General features: G+C 37.0%; 2 protein-coding genes across 9 annotated transcripts in view; both read right to left on the reverse strand.

The window, feature by feature from the left end:
* Window positions 1–341: 341 nt before the first annotated feature.
* Window positions 342–7,043, reverse strand: LOC112575970 (WD repeat-containing protein 38-like). Of its 4 annotated transcripts, none has more exons than XM_025258158.1 (9): window positions 6,280–6,923; window positions 5,125–5,220; window positions 4,559–4,679; window positions 3,970–4,086; window positions 3,580–3,677; window positions 3,145–3,225; window positions 2,396–2,527; window positions 1,715–1,912; window positions 342–1,109 (listed from the first exon to the last, which is right to left on the reverse strand). In XM_025258158.1, the coding sequence occupies exons 1-9, from the start codon at window positions 6,328–6,330 to the stop codon at window positions 1,017–1,019; spliced, it is 987 nt and encodes a 328-aa protein (XP_025113943.1). In that variant the 5' UTR covers window positions 6,331–6,923; the 3' UTR covers window positions 342–1,016. The 4 variants fall into 4 exon arrangements, with proteins under 4 accessions (XP_025113943.1, XP_025113944.1, XP_025113945.1 ...); XM_025258159.1 differs by having other exon boundaries at window positions 6,292–6,922; XM_025258160.1 differs by having other exon boundaries at window positions 6,251–6,914.
* An 845-nt stretch (window positions 7,044–7,888) lies between these two features.
* LOC112575967 (transforming growth factor beta receptor type 3-like) overlaps window positions 7,889–25,823 on the reverse strand; it is a 75,749-nt gene continuing 57,814 nt past the window's right edge. For all 5 annotated transcript variants that reach the window (XM_025258147.1, XM_025258150.1, XM_025258151.1 and 2 more), the window contains exons 11-16: window positions 25,180–25,398; window positions 24,513–24,657; window positions 21,271–21,533; window positions 20,933–21,068; window positions 16,155–16,370; window positions 7,889–15,788 (exon numbers count right to left, since the gene is read on the reverse strand). In XM_025258147.1, the coding sequence (XP_025113932.1) occupies window positions 15,706–15,788; window positions 16,155–16,370; window positions 20,933–21,068; window positions 21,271–21,533; window positions 24,513–24,657; window positions 25,180–25,398 (1,062 nt within the window). In that variant the 3' untranslated portion in view covers window positions 7,889–15,705. The remainder of the gene's footprint in view (window positions 15,789–16,154; window positions 16,371–20,932; window positions 21,069–21,270; window positions 21,534–24,512; window positions 24,658–25,179; window positions 25,399–25,823) is intronic.

A 25,823-nucleotide genomic window follows, 5' to 3' on the forward strand; every position in this document is an offset into this window, starting at 1 on the left:
GAAGTTCTAAAGTGAATTTATTCAAATTGTTTTAGAATTTTCTTAAAGCATAATAAAAGCAATGGAAAACAAAAAGCTTTCGTGCAAACAGTTTCCGAATTATGGGGTTCTAAAGAAAGGTACTGTTATGAAGACCCCAGAAATCATAAAGATCGGTGAAGTTCAGACAAGACCTACAATCAAATGATATACATAATTATGTTAATGCTTGATTGTCTACTACCTGCAGATGCACCTTACAAAGTGCCACGTTATTCTTATGAAACATGATCTAACAGCACGTCTCAAAAAAGAAAACAAAACAAATTGTACCAGAACAAATAAGAGACTGAAGATGATAATAATAATATCAATAATAATAAATCTTTATTTACAGAGTGCCTTATCTCAACAACAAAGATAGATGCAAGGCGCTTGCATAATGAAGTTGCACTAACACACTATTATCAGTAGGCATCAAATCCATCTTACAAATTCATTCACTATCATTCAAATTATAACTAGTCCCTGCGTCTCTCTCACACACACACAGAGGTAAAGGAACTAGAGAAAATCAATGACAGTCAGCCCTGTAAACAGGTTTCACATCCAGAGAGAGGTTCATCCAAGTCGAAATGCAAACCCGCAACACCCAAACCAAACCGTCATGGTAAGCCCCTGCGCCACCAACCGCCCGGTGCAGAAGGGTGTGCTCTCAGCATTATACAGTATACCCGTCATTCTATTTGCCATTCTTTAGTTTAACTACCAAAAATGTTACATCATGGCTACAATGACCACTGTCTGAAATGAAAACTGGTCAGTGATAAACATCACTTTGATTGGAGGGTTTATGACGACTAGTGTTATCCTGGCTGTACACGTTAAAATCACAGTAAGACCTGCTGAGTCAAGCTGGTTATCCCTCACAGTCAGCTAATGCTTGTTGGAGTCATTGGTGCACTTGATGACATTACATGAACACTGAAGGCTGCCAGAAGTCATAAGAAAACCAGTCTCACTATTCTGTACAAATATCACGTGAGAGCAAGAGTTACCACAGCTGCACCTGATGCTACCAGAGCGCCTCCTGGTGTAAATGAGCAGTGTTGAGCCTGATCAGTCTGACCCTGTCACAGATGAATCATTTGTGCATTGTAGTTTGCAGTCAGTCAATAGGCTTTTGCTAAATAGGGTCCTTACTACATGGAAAGAAAAAAAATTCTCTAACATTTCCTTTTTTTTGGGGGGGAGTACAGTCCCTTTTTCTCTACCTAAAAAAAAAAAAATTGCGTTAAGTCAAATATTTGTACAAGCATTATAACTTGAACTTCAGTTCTTTTTCCTTACACCCTCCCATCCATCTCCTAAATTTCTTGGCTCCTGATTCTTATTATCACCATCTCAATCAACAGAACTTAAAAGCACAAATAGCTCTAGCCTTATAACAATTAATACTCTACCATTAGATTATGTTAGATAAAAATCTGAACTTTTGTCAAACCAAGTCATTAAAATACTGTCTACAAGAAATATTTATATTCAGTATTCACTTGGACATTGAAGGATCTGTTACAGGTTTGATTTCTTCACTAGTTAGGTACATTAGGAATGATCCTATACAAAACTGATTTTTTGAAAACCTCAAATGTACAAACAAATTCTACAGCTAGCTGTCTCACATTCTTCACAGTACATTTAAAGACAGGTAACAAATGAGACACAAAGTGCTTACATCCAAAGTCTTCACACACTGTCCATTCACTACATCCCAGATTTTCACAGTGTCATCATCACTGCTGGATGCCAGGTATGTTCCATCTGGGGAGAAGGCAAGGGCTTGTACCCAACCCTTATGACCCTGGCAAATATGCAGTTGTCTCCCTGTCTTTGGATTCCACATCCGTATTGTCTTGTCCCATGATCCAGAAGCCTAGGGATTTTATATAAATAAGAAATAATTTGTCTCTTTAAAAATCCACTGGTAATAAAAATACTGCTTAATTAAATATAGTTTCACCACAGAATATTATATCCCATAAAAATATATTGAATTTATAGCCTTACTAGATTAATAGGAAACAATACATAAAACTAACAGATTATTTAAAGTCAGCTGATAGTAAGGAAAGGATAATCCTCTGAAAATAAAAACTCAGTGAAAGCATAAAAAAGTGCTTCCCTTTATGTGTCAAATACAAGCACAAAAAAAGAAAAAAGCACACCAATATGATCTTGCCACTAAAGAAACAATTCACTAATAATGATGCATGTTGAGACTAATAGAAAATGCTCAGTATGATAAAAAGCACAAACAAAACTGAAAAACTTTGTATAACAAGCAGTCCACAAATAAAAGCAAAAGATTTAGGATCAAACAAAGAATCGAGATGAAAGAAATAAACCCAGCCTGTACCAGCATGCCGTCTTTGGAGACTGTCACACCGTGTATGTTCCCTGTGTGTCCTGAAAGGATGCGAACATCAGGGTAAGTACTACACTCCTTCAGAGCCCAGACTCGGACTGTGAAGTCCCAGGACCCTGTCACCTGATTCGGAAAAATAGTAATAAAACTGTACGCTTAATATGTCACCGTATACCAACTCGACTTGTCCTGCTGATCCTTACAACACTTTGATAATAAATGCTGCTCTTTCTGCTTCATAGTCACCAAACATCACAGCTCAAAGATAATATAGATGGCAGTGCAAACTTCCTTAAAGATTATAATTGCTATTTTGCAGATTCTTTTTTGCTTATTTTTTATATTTTTTACTATTAAGAGAAATCTGACAGCATGAAGAAAAAGAATCAGGACAATATCAAAATCCAAAATAATCACATTAGTCATAATTCTTATCAGGTAAGCATCTATATTTAAACTTTATAAAGGTAAGTATAAACTGTGTTGATTTGCTGCATAGGTTAGTAAGTCAGTGGGTAAACCATAGGAGCGTTCTCCTCACTGAATTTTTCAGTCATTAGTATTACAAAATTAATGAGATTATGTCTCTTCTTAGAAATACACAAATATTCTTCTACAAATTAGGAATAATTATTCTCAATAGCACACAATAATATGATAACCAAAGAAAACGAAGTTTATTTCAACAATGTAAAACTTGATATTCTTATGAAGAAAAAAGGAACCAGCCCAACACTTACAACAAATTCTCTATCAGGTGAAAATGCAATAGACTGTACAAGACTTGCGTGTCCAGCCAACACTTTCAGTGCACAACCCTTCTGTGAGTGAAAATTAAAATAAATAAAAGCAATGAGAAGTCATGCTAGCATAAAAAAAATCATGATTTGTGACTTTCAAATAATGTTTTGTTATGCACAAATTGAAAATAGCCTTAAATGGCAATGTGAAAATTTGACTTCTTGCTCTAGCAAACATGAGAGATATAAACGTACAGGTTGTGTAAAGGAAACATTCATACTGGAGTGATCTGAAGTATTTGATTATGTAAAAAATAAACAAACAGAAAAAGATCTTGAAATAATTTTTTAAAATAAATCAATAAATACACATTCTCTGTATGTCAACAACATATAAATATGCTTATACAGGAACCAGTTTAATGCTAAACATGCCTCCACATCCCAGATAATAGCTGTTCTGTCCCATGATCCTGAGGAAAGTAAAGATGAGTCATTTGAGAATACCACTGTCTCCACACTCTTGCTGTGCCCTGAAATGTTTTAAAACCTTTTGTAATTTTTACTCTGTACTATGTCATGTTTCATATAAATACTTGGCATTTTTCAAAAACGCCATAACAAATTAGTTAAAATCATACTAACTGCTGTTGATTATATTAACACCCCAGTCATGGTGCTCACCTAGAGTTGATCCTGCTATGGCAAAAATGTATAATAATAAAAATCAGTTACAGAAATGTCCTGATTTTTTTTTTTTTTTAATGTATGAATCTGTGAACACAAATAAATATAAGTACTCAGTGTTGAAAAAGATTCACAAACCTGTAAGAACATGGTAACATTCTGCTGATGCAGTTCTCCAAACTCTCGCAGTCTTGTCAAAGGCTCCGCTAGCAATGTATCGACTGTTTGGGGAAACAGCAACACTTTTGATTGCACCTAAGACAGAAGCCAGGAATAACAAAAGAGTTAATGAAATCATTAAATTTCAAATGACTTATATAAGAAAAAAGGAAAGGATTTATTTAGTGAGTTAATCTCTTTGACAAGTTTGCACTAAAATACAAATAAGCCCTTTGCACATTTGTAATTCTAATGGTGAACACCCAAACGCATATGTCCATCTCATCAGTCACTTTTAAACATGCACAGCAAATGGCAAAAAGAAAAATAAATAAAATTTATTTCTGTTTCTATCCAGCTAATCAATTCTCCATATATTCAAATATGCACAGATTATATTTAGATTGAAGAGACAGATTTTAATGATGATGAAGAGGATTTTAAAGACAATACTAAAATCCTTTTTTATTGCAATGATCGACATCTTAAAAAATTCTATTTCAGTCAAACATTGACAAGTCCACACAGTAGAAATCAAATAAAATAACACTTGATATTTTATTCAAACCTTCATGTCCCTTAAGTTTGCAAATGAACTGTGCAGTGTTGGTGTTAAAAATGCGGATCCGCTGGTCATCAGAGCCTGTCACAAGCATTTGAAAGTCCTGTGAGAAAGCTACACAGTTCACCTGCAGACAAATGTGAATAAATGAACATACATAAAGGATGGCCCCAACTATTTGGGAGCAGGGAGGTAAGAGAAACAAAATAAATCTAAATGGTATGGAGATAGTCAAGTTATTTAGAGAATTCATGATCTTAAACAGTAGTAAACATAAGGTAAATAAATAATAAAGTAACATCTGAAATATGTGAATACAATAATATATCAACAAAGGTTGTACATACAACATAAAATCGGGTCAAAATAATTTAGGAAAAATACAATTATGGTATTCTGTACTTAATAAAGTACACCTTCCCTCCAGGCATTACCCACCCTGCAACCCCCTCCTCCCCCCTAAAAAAAAGCCAAGAGGGATATATATATTGCTGTACATACAACACTGAATAGTTACACTGAATAGAACATAGAGCCCTAAAAAAATGTTTTATATCTATGTAAATACTCACCTCATCTTTATGGCCACCAAACCTCTTGAGATCCAGCCTGGTGAAATCTTGAAGCCCACTAAACATAGTGCTTGGATATTTGTCAGATACTGAAGCCTGATATCATGCACATAAGGAACAATGGATAAAACATACCTCGATAGATATTTGAACTGATATATTCTATGATATTTATATTCGCATACACACAAAATCACCCACTCACTCACACACACAATACTGGAGGTGATACAAAACCATTACATTCAAACATGCCAGTCAATATGGAAACAGAAATAAGCCAGAAATGACAATCATCTGAACTTTAAATTATTACAGGTAAACAGTTGAACAAAAAAAAAGTATGTACTTTTATTTCAAAATACTTTTGCTTTTGTTCTAATATCAAGTACTGTATGATCTAACTTGCAAGTGCCTGACAGAACAATTAGCTTATTGCAAATGTGTTTGTGTTTGGGACAAAGTGACAGAATGTGCACTTCACTTTCTTCATTATTCAGGCAGAAAGGAGTCTTCAATAATTGCAGCTTCTGAGCTAAAAAGAATAAAATGTGATACCAAGGGAGATATACCTATTCTGAACCTAAAGAAAGATTTTGAGATCGCAAGTTCTAAATAATCAATAGCCTTTCATACCAGCACACTTCATTGGGCAGACCAAACTGGTACAACACTGCCTACAAAGCAGCTTCCTGAGGTACAGTTTAGATTTTAGAGTGATGCTTTTTACTCCTTTTTTCACTCAGTCGAATAGACTAAACAATAGTAGTTTTCTTAGCTTACTTCTATGGTGTATGTAGATGTTTTTTAATGCCTCTTAGGACGGTCAATGACCTAACAGCTCATTATTTCTTTCTCTTTCTCACACACACACCCTTTCTTTCTTCTATAGACACAATTTGTGTAGATCCATTTCATCGTAACTTTTATTCTGCTGGGGTTTTTTTTTTTTGTTACTTATTTATGTTTTTTATTTTTTTTTTTTTTGCTATCTCAACATGGACCTATCGAAGGCCTACTCAGTACAGTTATAAAATAAAATATTCTATCCGTCCACTCCCTTTGGCACAAACACACTCTTCTCCGCTGGACACAATGATTTCAGTAAGCAAAAAGGTACTCTTACCTCATAACCTTGGCATTTTCTGTTCTCACCTGCTCTCTTACCTGCAAGGCTGCGATCGAGTATTGTGCGAGGCTGTGCATATAAAAGTACTGGCTATTGTGTTGGGCCGAGTTTGAGTACGCGGATCAAAGCTGCACCTGACGTCTGTGAAGTACGAGGGATTACTGTTCATTATATCAGCGCTCTGCGGGACCCGAAGCACACGTTCTCATTCCATTCTCACCCAAACAAAAACTTTTGGCACAGGGAATGCACCGCTCCTAACCTTTCCAGTCAATTATTGTCACACAACACACAGCCTCGCATACAGAAGCAGGTATCCGTGAAATGTCCCCGTATCAAGTTGTCGACAAACGTGTCAATGTTGGGTGGATTACACATGCGAAGTGCGGGCACCCGCAAAATATATCGTTGTGTTACACAAACAGTTCTGTGCGAAAATATTCGATGAGACAGAGTCTGACACCCGGGGTTGTTGTCAGGGGAAAGCTTGTGCCCGCATGAATGCGATTCTGTTGCTTGACACCGGGTATAAAAGGTCGCGGCACCCTTGGACTGTGTCAACACATCTCGATCGATCACACGTCGTCAAGGCCCGTTGCTATGGTATACAGATGGTGCAAGCTAACAAGATGGAGGTGGAGATTCGAGAATGAAGCAAACTTCGAATAGAAACTCATTTCAACAGATAAACGCGGATTATTATTATAATAAAGATTTATACAGCGCATAAGCACTTCACGAAGATGTATGTAGAAAGAAACATGGAAAGCAGAAACAAATAATAAAAGAACATAGAAATTACAATGAGGAATGAGGGAACAAATGTTAAGGTGGGAGTGTCATAAATCAGTATAGAGACAGGCGGACTGTTAACTGACTATAATGACAGCTATATAGGCAGCTATATGTATACATGTTGATTGGTGTAAGGAGTATAATGCTTGTGAAACAAGTAGGTTTTTTTCTGCGCCTTAACGGATTCCATGGTGGGTAGACCATGGAGATGGAAGGGAAATGAGTTCCACTGTTTTGAACACAGAAAACGAAGGAGTGATCTCACATGTCGACATGGTCGCGCCTTATTAAATATTAAGGTATGAATAGATCATAACGGTAATAGACGACAAGAAAATGTCAATATATATAGATAAGGTCTAAGGCCAAGTTCTGCCATTTATATCTTTACGCTAATTCTTCGTATTATAAAGCAGTGCTGTCATCATTTTCCTTGTTGCCATGCTTTGTTTTTGTAATATAGCTCTGCTTTATTAGTAAGCTTAAATATCCACAATGGTCACACCACATTTAGTTCTACCCCAATACTTTCCCAAGAGAAAATGAATTTAAATGAATTGGGCAGTTACATCCATAGTCCACAAATGAAAATAGAAGGTTGTAACACTGACTTGATAGGTGGACTGCTATCTGTCTGCAAAGACCAACACTTAGCCTCTTGCGAAGTTCTCTGCTGACAGTCTCAACGAACCTAAACAATGAATGTGGCTAAACCGGAAGCTTTGTATACACCTGCCCTGGTTTAGTAGTTAACTGAAAAAAATCCTCTGCAAGCAGTCAAGTAATACAATAAGTTCTTGGTTGGAACTTTCTGTACTGTCATAAGAACAAAGGCAGGTCTGTGACAAAACATTGCCATTTTTATTCAGCCACTATTACTGACTTGGTACAATAGAAGATGAGCTTCAGAACAAACTCAAGTGCACTTTCAAAATACATACACCCACAAAAGGGAAACACATGCATGCGCACGCACACACAAACACCACTTTAACCCTTTTCCATGTGTCTGTGAGAGGAAAACTTCCAACAAACTGAACAATATATCACCAACAAACTTTAAATATCTTGTCACAGACTTCGGGGAAAAGGAGGTGGTAGAATGCGAGAGGGAGAGATTTCTGACAATGATATGGCAGCGGTCTAAAATGCTAACAAAAACCTCCAAAGAGCTATGATAGTTCTGCAGCAGACATGCAGGTACTAGACAAAACACCACTGGGTAATAACATTCAATCACAAAAGAAAATAATAACTTTTGAATGAGGTAGAGAAAATTTTGCTACATGCAAATCATCCTAACCTGTAACAATCTCATCTTTCTCAAGCTGCCTTCATATTAACATTTTCTTCAAAGAAAAAAGAAAAAAATCAGACAATGGGAGGCAACTCAGTTATTTTAAAATGCGACAGACAATTTGAAAAAGAAAGTTTGTTAAAAACACAAAGAACATCCAGTAAAAGACCAGCTTTTATTAAAACCTGAAACATATTAGGTACTTTTTTGCATTTGATTCTATGGCTGAGCCTGAGAAAGACAACATCTTTACAATTTAAATGGAAGCAAAAATAAATTGAAATGTTGACTTTGTCTGGTCAAATAATTACAAAGCGAAGGCCAAGAACTGAGAGATGACCATTATCAACAAGTTGATTGAATGCCTAAAAAATTTAAAATCTTTCTCTCTCTTCAACTTTCTAGTGTCATAGAATAAATAGTGCTTACTGTCTCTAGACAATGCCAGATCTTTTGTGAGATTATGAGATTGCTGATTTCAAAATGCAGGCATATCCAACTTATCCATAAAGTGCACTAGTTATATCTTATTTTATAGTAAACAAAGCAAGCCTCATCCTTAGTTTATTTAGCCACCACAGATATTGTGGAAACTTCCATAGAACACCCAAAAGAAAAGCCATATCCTAGCAAACTAAACATTCTTCAAAATGTTTAATAATTAAAAAACCTGCTAAAAGACCAGCTAAGCATATAAATACAAAACTCCAGGTGAAAGAATATTAAAAATAACAGAGCCAGAGCAGACAAAGCTCTCGCCATTCATGACTCTGTCAAAAAGTTAACAACAATTGAGCTAGTTACAATGTCCAAGAATTTATAGCAGTAGTGCTTGAGAAGTAAATCAAGCATAATCAATTTAGATTGTCAGGCTTTCCACACTAACAAGGATCCATCACTAAACACTCTGAATAAAGGTTAAGGTCTACTATCAGCCCTACAGGTGGTGAGCTGTATGCAGTTCTCTGGAAAGTGGTGCCCAAACATCATAAACTTCCTTTCTGGGAATATGTCAACGTAAGGTAAAAACAATCTTTGCTTCAGATCCAAGATAGTTAAAAAAAGACAATATAATGAATAGCGGTTACAGCTGTTACAATGATTAGCTTTTACAAAAGCAAGCTGGAGCTAACCTAAACCTGAGAAAAGATTTACAACATTTGAAATAATGTTAAGACAGGTAACTTAAATTATTTTTTAATCTTTAAATAAACCTGTAAAACAGCGACAATACAAATAACACTTAAGTACTAATATGAAGTATATAAAGATAACTTTTTGCCACAGTACAGTGTAGGGCCATTAAGCCATGGTGACTGGGATCCAAACTGCCTAACCGCAGCTTAGTGGTCCATGGCATAACTATTTTTTGATAATAAATAAATTACAATAAATAATGAAAAAATGGTTTTTGATCACAATCCTTTCTCTTAACTTTGTAGCATTGTAAAGTGTGAACCGGTTACAATGGTGGCCTCCATAACTCTGACATTCAGCGTGAATTTCATTGCAAGTTATTTTATTGCTTATTGATAAATAAAAGACTAATCTTCTACAAATACCTGTTTGAAGTTATGAGCCAGCATTTAAATATTTAATCCGTGATCGTGCAAAGCATGTCAATCGCGGACATTTGAAATGCCAAAATGACAGCTGTCAACACCTGTCTCAAGTGTTTGAGAGGCCATGTCCAGGTTCATACCATCTATAGTGTCAAAAAATTGAGATCCAAGCATTTTGCATGGCTTAAACAAATTCACGGATTACTGGAGCGCAGCTTAATGGCCCTACACTGAATTTCAGCACAGATCTGGACTAGGAACTTTTCCAACTATGTGAACTGCTTTAGCTAAAACCTGCTCAAGACCCACGGACCACCATACATAAGAGACATATTTCTGAAGCAGTTGTTAACAAACAGCATTTTTGGAAACAATGAATTAAATATTTTTAAAAGCAAGCACTTTAATGAGGTAAAATGTGTCTTTACTTATACCAGTAATTTCGAGGTGTTCAAAGCAATTAAAAGACAACCCTGTATGCTTAATTTAACAAACAAACAAAAAGGCCGAAAGTACTGGCTCAACAATAAGGCAACACAACAATCGATGCTTTTGGAGGAAATAAAATTTCCACAGTGGTTAATGCTATAAAGGTAAAAGATCAAAACAATCTTATGTTCTGCCAACATTACAACACGAACAACAAAAGATGCAAATACCACGCTCTGCCTCTTATCCACTAATAGCAAATATATCCCTGCTCTCCTTGTATTTTAAAAAAAGAATCAAACAAACAAAAACCAATGAGGTGAAAGAATGCAACCGGAGCCTGGGAAAAGATAAAGACAAACAGATATATATATATACGCTGCAATGTTGTAATACAAGGTAACGGGATTGAAGACCATAGATGAAACATAGGACTATGCCAACATCATAATGCTTTGTCACCACCACACAAAGTTCACATTGTTATTAAAACAGACAAAAATACTACAGTGAATCTCACATCCAATGAAATTCAATGACCAACTCTTATTGTACAGGACATTTATATGTGTGTGTATTTACAGATGTCTGGGAGTTACAGCATGCATGTGCATACAGAAGGTAAATGACATCATAACTCTGGCTTTTCTGCCCTAACAACATCTAACCCCGAGGTAGAGAGATAATGGCAGTTATCTCGCCACTATTCAAGCTCTCCTGTCCAAGACATCAAGCAGCTGCCTGTGTTAAATTAGCCATGTCTGAAACGTCATCCTCATCAGCTGTTTTATTCTAGAAGAAAAAGGTGAACATCTCCAGGTGAAAAGAATAACACATTTAGTTGTGTCTCTTCAGATCTATTAACAGAACCTAATTTTAAGGAGGAAAAAATCCATATCAAGCAAACTTTTGTTTGTCCTGAGTTATAACAAAATTACATGTTATCTGAGTCTCGTGATGAAGGCAAAATGATTTTTCTTATGCTGCCTCTTTGTGAGAAGCGTGTTTTTAGCTGCTAGAATCATCTTGCTTCAGCTAAGAAAATTTTAAAAAATGTCTGAAGAGAGGTAGGTACAGCTGAGAATACACAGCCTGCTGCAATGTGACTCCCTCATTTAACAAAATGTAACAAAACTTTCAGGTGAACATCACTTCAACCAAAAACAGCTTCCTACCAACTCTGTAACCGTCCTTCCTGCCACTTGCTGCTGTATCATACTTCTCATTACACTGTTACATTATAACCTCTCTTCTATTCTTGTGAATACCAAGCTCTTCCTGTTATCAACAATTAGTCTCAGATATAACTTTTTTGCTATAGCTATCTTTAAGATAACTACTTCAACAATAATAAAAAAAAATACAACCCACATTTTAAATTAACGTTTTCTCCAAATTTTCTTCATGCAAGGAACTCAGGGAGGTGGGGGATGGTGATGGTGGTATGACTTTAGACACAGATTGGCACCTATATACGAAAATATCCAAGTCTGTGAGCTTTACTAAAGTCGAGTACTTTAAAATGGTTGAATCTCTCAAATTCTTATAGGATGTTAATTTTCATTAACATTCATTAACTGCATTACAGAACAGTGTCTTCCAAAACAGCTGCAAAATACTAATAAACACTTATTGAAATCAACTTTCTTTTTATGTTGTCACTTATCAATCTTCTTGAAGTATGCATAGAAATTTATCTGCAATTTTTTATTTCAATCTGTTACATCCCTAAATTTTCAATGATGGTGTCTATCAAAACATCACCGATACTAACGTCCGTCTTTCTTTGTTTCTATAAGTGATCAGTAGTGTAATAATGCAACACAAGAGCTAATGCAGCATATTGTGCCTTTCAAAATATCATTATTATAAAACTGAACATATGTTGAATAATCCCCCCTCCACACATATAAGAAACCATGCAAGTAAAAGACAGATAACTCACAGGTGAATTATTTTCTGGCAATAGCCTTTTCTTTAGTTCTTTTTGGCAATATTTTTTCTTTTAATTAAGTACATGTACTCATTACATAACAATAAATGGTAAACTCTAAAACTGTCTAAAATACTTCCATGTTAAATTTAATATATAAAATGAATCACAGTCATGAAAGCATCCGTGGAAGTAAAATTACAAAGATTTTCCAAGATCTTACAAAATGCTCTGTCCTTAAGCATAAATTCTTTGATGAGGTTCTTACAAGGAGCTTACAACTACCCCTGAGCACAAAATTTTTAGCAACTTTAACGGTTAAAATCAGATCAGCAAGAAGTTATCTGCTTTAAAAGCATTTAGTGAAGTAGGCCTTATTTTTGTGAAAGACATTACACACAACAAACTGGCTCAGTATTTCTCTTAAATAGCATACAATATCAAAATACAAGTAGGGTATCCCGCTAACATGACTGCTGGTTAAATAAAAATCAATATTTCCTTGTCTGATCAGTGTTAAGTACATAGCAAATTAAAAGGTCAACCCTTCCACTTGAATCGATATTAATTTCATGTTAATCTTTTGTTTTATGTCTTTATTCATTTATTATGTAACAAAAAGGGTGAGAAAATACTGTCACTATTTTGAGCTGATTTCTTGTATTGATTTGTAATAGATGTATAAAAACACGAAATGCTGTGGTGGTAATGACTGCTGAAAGTTACGTAATAAAAATACACTTACAAGAAGAAAACAATTTAAAAAGTAGACATAACTATCATTTTAGTAGATTAAACTACTGTTCTGTGGAAGAGAGTAGTTTGAAATGACCTTTTCTGCAACATTTGTGACAGGAGAGCTGTTAGTCACAAGTAATAAATTACCACCTTCTGAGGAAGAAATGTTTCTGCAAATGTGATTCTCCAAATTGTGTTCCCTTGGCTGATCATACGTGATCCACCACCATGACATGACTCTTAAGTCGTACAGAGCAGTTTCGTAAAAGAGGCCTAGAAAGGTGATTAGGGTCAACTTTGTGCCATCGGTCTTGCACACCTCAAACCTTCAAACTGAATTTTAGGACTAGGAGAACAACTTTAGCATCAAATGAAATCCCCAAACCTGTACATTTTAAAAATACAAAATGTGCAAAATCTCTCATTCTGTGGTGGTGGGTCACAGATTACCAACACATCTGGCAAGAGTTGCTAAACAATTTAAACCCTACAGCAGTTTTGATGCCACTCCAAGATGTTTACTTCATTAGAATATCTGGAAATAAGAATTTGTCTAGACAATTTTCTTAAGATTACTTAACAGCTACAGCTGTAGTGGCAGTCATAACAAGATCGATTCTCAAATTTACTGACATCTTTTTACATGCTCCTGTAGTGTTCACTTTTTCTGAATTTGATGCTGTTTCCAATTTCCAAAGTTTTTTTTATTCAAAATCCTCCAAACTATCGTTTTTGAAGGACTACTTCACTACGCCATAATTTCCAGTGGTCAGGAGGTGAAGAGGTTGATCACTGTGGTCTTGTCTATCAAACACTATCATCAACAATGTACAAGGAATTAAAGGCATGTACCTTCCTCTAAATTATTCTCTTTCTTTGCTTCCTGGTTTGTGTGATTATCTGAGTTAAGGCCCATTATTAAGCTGCACAGAAGTCCATAGCGTTAGGGGCCTTTCTGACCAACCACTGCTAGTGCTGCAAATGCACGTGTCTTAAAAAAAAAAAGCAGATTATTACTTGAGTACACAGTGTGTATAAACATGATGATCTTTAACATAGTTTATGGAAAAAAATGATGAATTACAGCATACTTTTCTTTATATAAAATGACAAAATCAGCAACCTTAAAACTGGATCAAGAAATATAATATCATTGATCTTGCAAAAACCATTGGCCTCTGGTATATTGTTCACATTTTGTTTTAGTGAGTTTCCTTCCTTTTTTTCTCATACACAGGTTGTGAATGGAAGGCCAGGCATGATGCTAACAAGGTTTGACCATGCGCAAGACTGTAACAGCAATGAGAACATTTTCTTTTCACATCACAGACAAAACTTGCTGTCACAGACCTGAATACTGGGAAAACCTTGTGCACTCTACTAGCTATTTCCATGGCTTGTAACTGTACCCACACCATAGTTCAGATCCAGAAGTGACTTGACTTTATGCGCATACTGCTGCATTAAGGACTGATATACTGGCACACAGTCTGTTTTTTCAAACTAGGAGAGGTTTCTTTTTCTTTTTTTCTTTGCCTGCATTATCTGCTCAAGTGCACAGAAGAGTTTGCTTATCTTGGAGTTATCCTCCAGTGGTAAATGCAGAATAATAGCAAACCTCAAAAGTGCTCTAAAGGTCTGTCACTCTAATGTTCTCACCTACTACGATTTCAAGATTTCATCCTGCAAATGAATGTAATAACTTAAGCACATTCTCACAAAGCAAAATATTTCCCTGTAGGATTCCAAACAAAAAAAAAAAAAAATCCCTGAAATGCTAATGATACCTCACAACAGCTCCTGTCACAGTTCAATGGAAGATAAAAATCATGAACCACTTTGGTGAACTTCATGTGTTCCACCAGAACGGTCTCTGAGGTCTGTAATGCACAGTGGAGGCATCCTTTTTTGTAGAAAAGCAGTAATCTGTGGTGAGGCTTTGTTCCCTCCCCCTTCACACCAAAAGTGCTCATTTTTAATTGAGCAGATACCGAAAAGGATACAAGCTGAAAGAATAAAAATTATTTTTTGACAGTAAAGTGTACCCGTACTCTGAACACAACTGAATTGCATTAGCACAAAGGCAGAAGCTGAAGTCATAAGCTAACCGTCAATAGTCCCTTGTGACTTCTGGCCACTGAGTCCTGCAATATGTACACTGCCCATCATGATAAATATCTACCAGGATGTCTTTTTTTTAAAGGTGTATTTTGTGCAGGGTTTGTCTTTCATTGTCACCCTCTTAAATTTTTAGGATAAAGTTAAATGGATGCCTCCTTCATCAAACTTCATCAGCTGCTGTCTCCACATCAACAACCTTGAAGCAATCACACAGACACTGGATGGTGTTTCCTGCTTAGCCACCTTGAAAAAAGATAACTCTCAATAAGGTCATGCAATCACAAAGTTAATCTTGCGCTGATTTTCATCTGCATGAGAGTGATAACTGAAAACTGCAGGATCTTGCTTTTGATGATAGGGCATGTCCACAGCAAGCAGTCCTGCTTGTTCTCAAATGTTGTGGACTTTCGAAAAAAAATGACTTCCTGGGCTTTTTTTTACAGTTGGCTACAGACTGGGCAAATTTGCAGCAAATGGTTTTGGGGTTTTTTTTCCTTTCACATTCCCTGAGTTTTTTCCTTTTAATTTTTTTACAGATTGAGGTTGAGGTCAAATTTGGAGGTACAGCTTTTCTGTTTCAGGCTGAAATAGGTGATGACGAGTTGGGAGTGACATCTCCGCTGACTGCTCCCATGCTAGACATCCCCCTTTTTGTGGGACCTGCAACATGCAGTTCGCAAAGAGCCAAAAACTGTTAGAACTCAACACTGAAAAGAAAAACTGCTTTGCAAATACAATGAGCCAGAGAAAAAAATCAAGCAGCAACAATAAAGATATTCTGAATTAAAAAAAAACCCACATTTTTATTAGTAAAAGAACAATAAGGGACTCTAAACAATCTTCAGTCTTCTCTATATTCTACTATTAGGGGTACTACTAGGATAGCAGAAATGTTATTTTGGATGCCTGTCTGCTGATACTGTATATATCAAGTTGACAATAGTCTTGAAGTAGGGCTGAAATACAGAAATACAGTGACAAGGAAAATGTACACACAATTAGTTTTCAAAAGATTCCAAGCCTTACTGGTATGTGTGTGTATGAACCACAGAGCCCCAGTGAGTAAGATTCCAATGGCAAAAGCTGCAAATGCAATGCCAACAACAGTTCCGGAGTCCAGGCCTTCAATGACAACACTCTGCTGTGATTGATGACTTGATTGACCCTGACCTTCCGGACCCCTTCCTGCTGTGCTGCTTCTGCTGCTAGTGATGCTGAAAGGTTTTGAGGTCTGGTCTGAATCTAGAGGAATAAGAAAACATGTTTGATAAGTCGAAATGCATATTTCACTCATATACATTAATCATTCTTCATGTAAACATCAAACTGGTGACTGGAATGTTTATTTAACCTAATAAGTCACCATCAATGTTTGTAGACAAGGGTTAGTCTGCTTGTAAAGACAGCACAGACAGAACAATGGGATGCTACTACTGCCCAGTAACATAAAGACTGTTCACCCTGTTTGACCACTTGTTCCATGTAGAAATTTGCAGTGCTTCAGCTAACAAGTTATAAAAGTAAGAAATAAACAGAGAAAATAATCATGTCCCAGTAAGTTTAAAATGTGTGTTTAAAATTGATATCATCATCTAAAATCTTTAACTATCTGGTATAGTCCATTCATTTCATTTGTCCTTTGATACCAGTTGATGAACAGTTACACTGAACAGGCAGGTCATCAGGGAGAACAACTGGATATATGAAGCAGCTAACAAGGCTTGCCACTTAGGCCTGTCTTAAGCGGTAGTCAGCAGGGCTCCGGTGCATAGGCGGTCTTAACTTTTCGTCTTAAGATGCCTTGCTTAACTCGCTTTTCGTCTTGGCTAAGTTCGCGGTCTCAAGCCTGTTGCATGAGCGATCTCAGCCCCTTGCTTAGCTGAGAAACGGGTCAGGTCAGCCCGGCGGTCGAGGTCAGCGATATAAATAAATTCGTCCGGAGCGGCCTTGCCAACCGTATATTCCACAATGAAAACTGCGCTACAGCGATGGTGCTGAGCCGCGAAATTCGTCTGCATACCATGGTTGAAACGAAGGAGAGATGTGCGACAGCGAAAAATTAGTCTTAATCGAGGAGGTTACCAGGGAGAAGAAGAGGCTTTACCAGAAAAAGAAAAAGATGAAATAAGAAAGAAATGAAACAATTTAAAATCTTCCACAATTTCATCTCGCAGTCGTCAAAACATCCACAACGGGCGGGGCAACCACAGAAACACCAGTGATAAACGGAGAAAGTGATAAATATTTTAGATGATTGCAGACAACTGATGGACGGCATAAACATCGAAGGTTAGTCATTTTGTTTACCTGTGTAAGACTTAGTTTTTCACGTCTGTGTCATCTGCAGAAAAAGCTCTAGATACCGAGAGAATGCAAATGCAAAGCCGATAGTCAGCACACAACAGCCGGTTTAGAAATAAATATTTCCATCCGAAATACAGTTATTTAAAATGACTAGGTACATTTCTCATTTAGTTTTTGTGACAGGTGGTGATCATTTACACTGGTTCCTCAAGAAGTCTTTTATGATAGGGAGAGTAATAAATAATATTGACATATGTAGGAGGTGCAATATAGTACACTCCAGTTCAATCTTCTAATTCAACAATGGAAATGCTTTTGTTAGAAGTATATGCAGATTTATTATTTTCATGCATAACAAACAACAATGAATTGAACATTTCAGATGATGATGTTTTCAAATGGGAAATTTTAAAAATGTACTTTATATCACAGATATTCCTGATGGTATTTTTGAACAAAACATGAAATATTAAGGAAAAGCCACCAAGGTTTTTGTACTTTAGAGAGGGCAGCTACATATAATTTTCCACAGCTGGCTTAAAATTATAAATTGTTTAATTCAAGTGCCAAACACAGATTATGACATAATTTGGGAGATGTACACAGCAGGTTTGTCTTTACATCCACAGTCAGTTTGGACATTTAACAAGTTTTAACTACAAGTCTAATGCATGTTACAGTACCAGTGTTCTACAGTTTAGATTCCAGTAGACACTCAGCTTCTGAATGACATGGATGTGCAGTGTCTACATTCTTAAACAGTTGCAAATAAGATGTTATGAAGTTCTGAAATGGCTACACCTGAGTCCAGTGAAAAGTGCTAAATATTAAGTCTAAAGAGAGAAACATGTCCTTCACAATCCTACTAGCAGCATGTAGTAAATATCAACATAACTGCTTTTTACTAGTTACTTGGCATCACAAAGAATAACAAGCAACACAATAATCTATTTATATAGAAACTTTACACAGAAGAGTAATTCAAGCAATACCTTTACATAACCTAATGCGTTGGTAAGTACTCAGTGCTCCCAAGTAGAAGTGTCATGAATCAATTGTTCTAAGAAACATTTCTTTCGTGCAGCATCAAGACCACACAGAGAGCCACACAGCAATATTCAAAGCCATCAAAGCGGCTTAGGCTTAGACAGCTGCACATTTCTGAAAAAAATCTTTTTGACTCTCAGATAAAACACACCAGAATTCCATCCGTCAACTGGTCACCCAAAGAAAGCAAAATACCTGATGATACAAAAGAATGCACAACAAAGATAAGAGAACAAAAAACTTTGTAGCTCCTGGACAGTGAACTTGAATCTTGTTAAAAAAGAATTGCAATTCATGGAAATCAAAATAAATCTGGCACAGGCTGAGGTAACAAATACTAGACAGAAAAATAGATGGAAAATGAATTGGTAATGCCAGCTGCTGAAAGTGTTCACCAACTGATTGGGGTGGATGTTGCTATTCAGCCAAAGTCAAATTGAATAATAATGTGACCATTCAGTTAGAAATTATGACAGCACAATGGAACACATGATGATTTTTGCTGCTTTGGCAGGGATGTATCTGAAGTCACACAATATATTCTGAAGCATATGATATTAAAGGGGAGGAGTTCTTTTCCTTGTTTGCATTTTAAAAAAAAGGGAAACTAAGCCAGTCCCTCAGCGGGTAGCCACTGTCTCCCATATTCATCCCATGTCAATGCCGTCAGCCACTACAACTTGCATTGTGCTTGTAGCATAAAATTGTAATGCAACCATCACCTGCAAAAGACATAGGAAATATTATTGACCTCAATGATTTATGTATTTTAGTATTCACATCTAAACAAAACTGTCCATTTTTAGTTAAAAAGGACGATGTGAACATTAACCTATTATGATTATCAATCTCTTGAGCACATGTTTACAACTTGAGACATACTGCAATGAACTGCCTGTCAAATTGATAAACATGTATTAAATCAAACTATATAAGAGATTCTGGTGCTCTGCTACTTTATTCTGTGTTGTTTTACTTAAATACAATGCCCATCAATTTTTTAAATAATGTTTACATACTCTAAAACAAACACTTGGAGCACAGTGGATGGGCCAGAATTGTGCGTCTGCTCATATGACCCAAGTATAGCAAACTGAATTTTTTTGGATTATTGCTGTCACCAGAGTGAAAGTAGAAAATTTTCATTACTTTTATTGCAAAATTCAAGTTTTTTCCTTTCCAAATATATATAAGTTTTGTGTCTCGTGTTTACCTGAGAGCATCAAATAAACAACAAACATCACCCACTGTCGTCAACACCGTCTTCAGTTCTACGCCATTGTTTTATTATGTAATTATATTTTTGAAGTCATTCTAACATTATTAACTATTTTTAACGTAATGCTGTCAATTACACTTATTAATTATATATTTATATAGTGGCGGTGACTATAGTCTTACCTGCAACAAAGGCGGAGTAGAGCCTTTTCGTTGAAAATGATGGTCGTAATCATTTTCCACTGTTATGTTCGCTCGACAAAATCGAAAACGATGAAACAAATCGACGTCATACATTTCAAATGGACTTGATGGATCGCTGAAGTAGTGAAAAATATGTATCTTGTCAATGGGCAAATCAGTAAACAACACCATCAAGCGCCACTGTTACTACGAAAGCCGCCGTACGGTCATGCGTAAGCAGCGTGTCGCGGCTAAGCAAGGAGTTAAGCCTGGGGGGGACCAGTCTCAAATTTTAAGACAAAGACCGCTTGCTTAGCGAGTTGAGATCGCCCATGCACCGCGCTTAGCAGGCGTCTTAGGTTAAGACAGCGTGCTTGGCTTAACTGCGGTCTTAACTCGAGTTAAGACCGCCTATGCACCGGAGCCCAGGTCCACCTTGATGCTGACCTATTTCAAAATGCCCTGAATGATGGTCTTAGGGAGATTTGCCAGGTCATATGGCTGAACCAGACAAGCTTGCCCTACAGAAGGGGTTCCTGGTGACTCACCACTCTGGTTTTTCGTTCCATGTAGAAGATTCTGAGAAGCCTACCAAGACACTTGGTCTCAAATGGCTGTTTTCCTCTAAAATTTTGCTCTTGTGAGTGAAGATTTCCATCTACGTACACTAATATCATCTGTCATTTTACTGGTAAAGTATTGCAGCTCCCTATTTATGCCTGCTATCAATTCAATGTTGCCTGACAATTTTAGGCTGCAGATGGATGGACCTCTTACTGATGGAAATGGAGGTGTGACAGCTATGAAGAGTTTCTGGAAGGATGTTCCTAAAAAAGCTCTTGAACCATACAGGAGATAGAGGGCCTCCTTGATGAATGCCCACTGTTAGTTATCCAGTAGTACAGCACTCAGTGAGCTACAACCCTTCTTACCAGGCTCTGTCAAATGCCTTTTCAAAATCAATGAAGTTGTGAAAATAATAACTGCATACACCAAACCTGAGTAGAAGAACAAAAATATATATACCAGTAGGACCACCAACAATTAAATACCTGGCATGAGCTGTATATCACTGGCAGTGATCTCCAAAGGCCCTACAGTGTAGACACCACAGGTCTTAGTGTCCAGCCGTGGGAAAACATTAGGCAGTACCCCGGAGTTACATCTATCAGCTGGCTCAGGAGGACACTAAAAGAAAAATCATTTACCTTACAGTTACAGTCTTAACACATGACAGATGCATAATCCAAACAGCAGTGCTGGGTGCATCACCCAACAATAAATTCATATTACTTCAAAAGCCTTCCTAATGAACTTCACTTTCAAAAAATGATGACAGCTATAATGTGGCTATTTATAACAAAAACACACTTTTGTTTATTCATGTCACCTTTTGCTCAGCAGATCCAGTCTCTTCATGACAAGTAGACAGCTGACAGTGGAGGTAGGAGCCATGACTCAAAATCCTGTTAATCACCAGTCCAGATGGACTGTACTGGACTTGCTTAAAGTATTTATCTGGTTTAAACCAGTCCAAATTGGGTGAGCGCAAACAGCCATTGTGGACAAGGTCTATCTGATCTGGGTCTGACCTGAAGGGGTTCGACCATCTAGACACCCAGCAACTGTCCAGCAGCACATGCAACTGCCAATCTGCAAGAGATGACAACATGTTTTTTTTCTGGATTGGAATATGAAAGATGGTCATATGCAGCAAGAATTACTGACGGATGTACTTCCTACTGTGGCAGAACTTAAACATCTACATCACAATGGACAGATCTCTCAAGTATTGTTAGCTCACACAACAAGACTGCAGTTTCTTAAAGCCATAACTCGACTAACACAGTCTCCATTTCATACACTTGTCTCTTACCCACATTAAAAGATAAGACTCTTTCCCTTCTTTTCAGCAACAACCTTAGTGACCCACATCGTTACAATATTTCATCAAACTGTCAAAAACCGTAGATGCTATTGCAATACTTCAAAGTACATGAAACTAAAAACAATAAAAATACAGTACTTCTTTCACATGTGCTTCTATATAATTCTCCCATGGGCTATAAATGTCTTAAAAAAAAGAAGACTGAAACCATACATAATATAAAAAAAAAAAATCGTTAAAATTCTGTGAAAAGGTTAGAAAAGTTAAAAAGAATGTTAGGTAAATTTTGTTCATCCCCAAATGTTTAATAATACAATACGGTTGCACCTTCATACCACAGCCAGCAACTCACCTTGCTGCAGCATTCACACCTGACATGATGTGTGATGTCTTTTATTCCCTCCCCCACTCCTCCACATTCGCAAAAAGTTAAAGACAGAGAGGAAATAAATCCTGCATTTTAAAGCTGAATCAGAAAGATGCTTGGTCTTTCTCAAATATAATTCCTTTGTGTGAAGTGTGCAAAACAGCTATTATGTTCCACATGCTTTTTGACAGTTTGGTATGACAAAATCATAAAAAAATACAGTGATACCTCGGTTCTCGAACGCCTTGACTTTCGACCAAATCGGTATTCGACCAGGAAATTCGAGAAAATTTTGTCTTGGAATCCGAACAAATATTTGGAACTCGAACATCCGAACGTCCGAGATGAGCCGAGTTGAGCCGAATGGCGTTCATTCTGCCCAGCGCGCCTTGCTTGCGTCATCAGTGTGAGTGCAGAGAGAGAGAGAGTCACGTTTTTGTGGAGAGAGTCATGAAATGTGTGCAAAATGGGCAGAAATCGCAAATTTTGTTGAACAACATCACCCTGATAAAGTGGTAGCAAATAGAGCAGTTAACATTTTTAATGACAATGTTATGTCCACTTTCCGCAAAATTTTGCAAAGGAGAAAAAAACAGCAAACAATTGACAAATTCTTCCGTAAAGAAATCAGACAAGCAACTGCAGAGCAAAGATTCTGATTCTCCTCAGCAAAAGATACAGAGAACAGAAACACCCGAAAGAGCAGTTACCCTCTGTTTTTATTGAAGAGGACTCCCTTCAAAAACAATACCATCCCCCTTCCCTCCTCCCTCCACATTCATTCCCTCCTGCCATAAAGTTTGGTACAGTACCAGTAAATGAAACACAATTTTACTGTACTGTACAGTACATTTTTTTTTTGTTTGTTTTAATAAATACACTTTTATTTCTTATTTCTTGTTGAGACTCATGTTTTTCTACATATTATATACAAATTAGGCCAGTAAATAGGCATTTTCTGGGGCTTGGAACGAATTAATCCAGTTTCCATTATTTCCTATGGGTTTCATTGCTTCCGTTCTCGAACAATTTGGTTCTCGACCGTCCTCCCGGAACGAATTATGTTTGAGAACCGAGGTATCACTGTACTACTATTTCTTGAGCCTCCTTGTGATGGATAATCTTTATCTCTATTAGGAAGATCACAATGCACATACAGTCGAATCTCCCTACTATGCCACCCCACTACTATGCCACTCTCGGTATTATGCCACTTTTGCTCGGTCCCGACTATAAATTCAATGTAAAAAAAATTTACTATGCACCCCTACTTCGCTACTATGCCACTTTTTGTGATTGTTAAAAGGCACAAGTTGTGAAATTCCACGCAGTGCTCGATTACTATACTGTATGGTAGTGTGGGACATCGCAGTTAGGTGGGATGGAACATAGCACGCACACAGGGAGAGTGGAGGCTGGCAATGTGGGGGGGGGGTCGCTGGCCGGGTGACAGCCACGTGACAGAGGGAAGTGTGAGGAGTCGACTAGCGACAGGATGCAGGTGCGCGGATGTGGTTGGAGGGGTGGAGGATGAAGAGGTGAGGGGAGAATAGAGGAGACAGCTAGCGAAGCCGACGATTCTTGAGAGCTTTGGACCAGACTTGGGCAAAGGCTCCTGTCTCTGACCGGGCCCGCCCGCCAGTACATATACTATACATACAATATTGGTAAAACTGAGTTAACTAAATTAGTCCGGCCTCTAAAACCATCCCAATTTCTCATGTGGCCCTGGGAAATTAATTGCCCACCCCTGCTTTGGACTGACGGGTAACTTGAGCAAATAAAGCCTTTTTTACGAACCCTCTCTACTATGCCACTCTCGCTACTATGCCACTTTTGCTCGGTCCCGGTAGGTGGCATAGTAGGGAGATTTGACTGTACCACATTTCCACCATGGTCCTACTTCAAAAATATGCCTTGAAAATCAACTGATATGTAAGAATTTTCTAAATGAACACAAACTACTGCCTCAAGGTTTCAACAGTTAATTTCAGCTAAATTTCATCATATAGAGTTATAGACTCAATTGAATTATATTTTTGTGACAAAGATATTGTGTTAATTTTTTTGTTTATTTAAATAGCCAAAATGTGGCAACCTGAATAGACATTTTGCTGAAAGGTGGTAATCATACAAAGCTGCCTATCACACTCTGGGGAGCAGATGTGAGAATTTTTTTATTGTTCCTACTTGTCCCTTTAAAAAAATTTTTTTTGTAATACATGTTAAATATAAAAAAAATTAAAAAACAACATGTCTGGTACATTATGTTGATTTTTCACTTTACACCCTGCAACAAAAATAGTGCAAATCTGTAGCATACAACATTGCAAGATAAATATTATCAATGACCATGTACACAGCGGAAAGCACATACCAGCTGGAGCACTGCTGATTATGTAGACACCCTTAAAAGAACTGACTGTCAGAGGAAAAGATGAGACTTTCTGCACTAGGAAGGGGTCTGTGTACACGCTGATTCCACAGCCACTAGTCTGGCCTGAAGATCTGGTACTCTGCTCCTGACCGACAACAAAGGAGTCACAAAGAGTAATCATGAAGGTTCCAGAGCCAGTCACAACGATCAACATTTATTTCACAACGATAAAGAAAACAATCGAGAGCTTAAAAAAAAAAAGCAGAATCAAACATAAATTTGGCTAAAGGCTAAGTCAATGTTCCTGTTGAATTAATAATGTTGACCCTTGACACAAAGATGTGTTGTGAATCTTTTTTCTCTGAAAACTTTTTTTTATAGTTTTTATATTGGTTTCTAAGACTGACATAAGCTATTACTGATGACTGAAGCTAATGTAGTAGTTTTATGTGCATGTTCATCAGGATTTATCATAACAGCTGACATTTGGCACAAAAAAAAAAGGTTTTGATATCTTTCCAAAAGACAGCTGTTAATTCCCATCATTTTAAGATCCATATCATGTAAATAAAACGATGTTATCTGCTGCCCAACCAAAAATCCCTAAACTGACCAACCCATAATGAACTTGGTGGTTTCCCATAAATAAATATGCACAAACACATACCTCTGCCCCAGCGGTAACTGAAGCTCGTGGCACTCTACACTGGACGTCTATCTCCACCTTGTGAGCCGTGAAGTCCTCATCATCGATGTATGTTGTGACTGAGCCTTCGCCGTTAGCATCTGACCAGCCTGAGCCAGATGTGGCCTGCAAATCAAAGTACCCACTTCCCAGCTCCTCTTCAAGCAGGGCACCAACAACACCTGATGCGTGAATAACAATCTGCAAATAAAGATAAAAATGTTATGCTTCAAGTAAACAATTCATCACTATGCAGCAGCTAAGCATCCAGAATGCTGATCTCACATTTATTTACTTTTATTTGCTGGTCTACAAATCTTAATGCAAAAAAGCACAAGAGAGTGACATAAAATAAAGATCAAATTTTCTAATACCCAGTATAGCAGTAGGTAACATAATAATAACAATAAAGTGCACTTGTACAATGCCTATAACATGGAAACAAAAACCAATATGTACTAACCTGTACAACTGATTAAAAGGTACATGTTTCCCCTACACATTTTTATGCATTAAAATATTATATACAGTCAGGTTTTATCCCTACAGCATCAATACATGCATACCAGATATGCATCAAGATGACTGATTTAAACAAATGAAAGATTACTTTTAAATTATAATGA

This window comes from Pomacea canaliculata, linkage group LG11 (assembly GCF_003073045.1).
Source record: "Pomacea canaliculata isolate SZHN2017 linkage group LG11, ASM307304v1, whole genome shotgun sequence".
Lineage (NCBI taxonomy): Eukaryota > Metazoa > Mollusca > Gastropoda > Architaenioglossa > Ampullariidae > Pomacea > Pomacea canaliculata.

Bases quoted from the DNA above. Each gene is read 5' to 3' on its own strand.
- LOC112575970 (XM_025258158.1), bottom strand. From the start codon at position 6,330: ATGCACAGCCTCGCACAATACTCGATCGCAGCCTTGCAGGTAAGAGAG. The intron at 5,221-6,279 runs GTGAGAACAGAA...GCATGATATCAG, and splicing joins CCTTGCAGGTAAGAGAGCAG to GCTTCAGTATCTGACAAATA. The intron at 3,226-3,579 runs GCATGTTTAGCA...TTTCACTCACAG, and splicing joins CTATTATCTGGGATGTGGAG to AAGGGTTGTGCACTGAAAGT.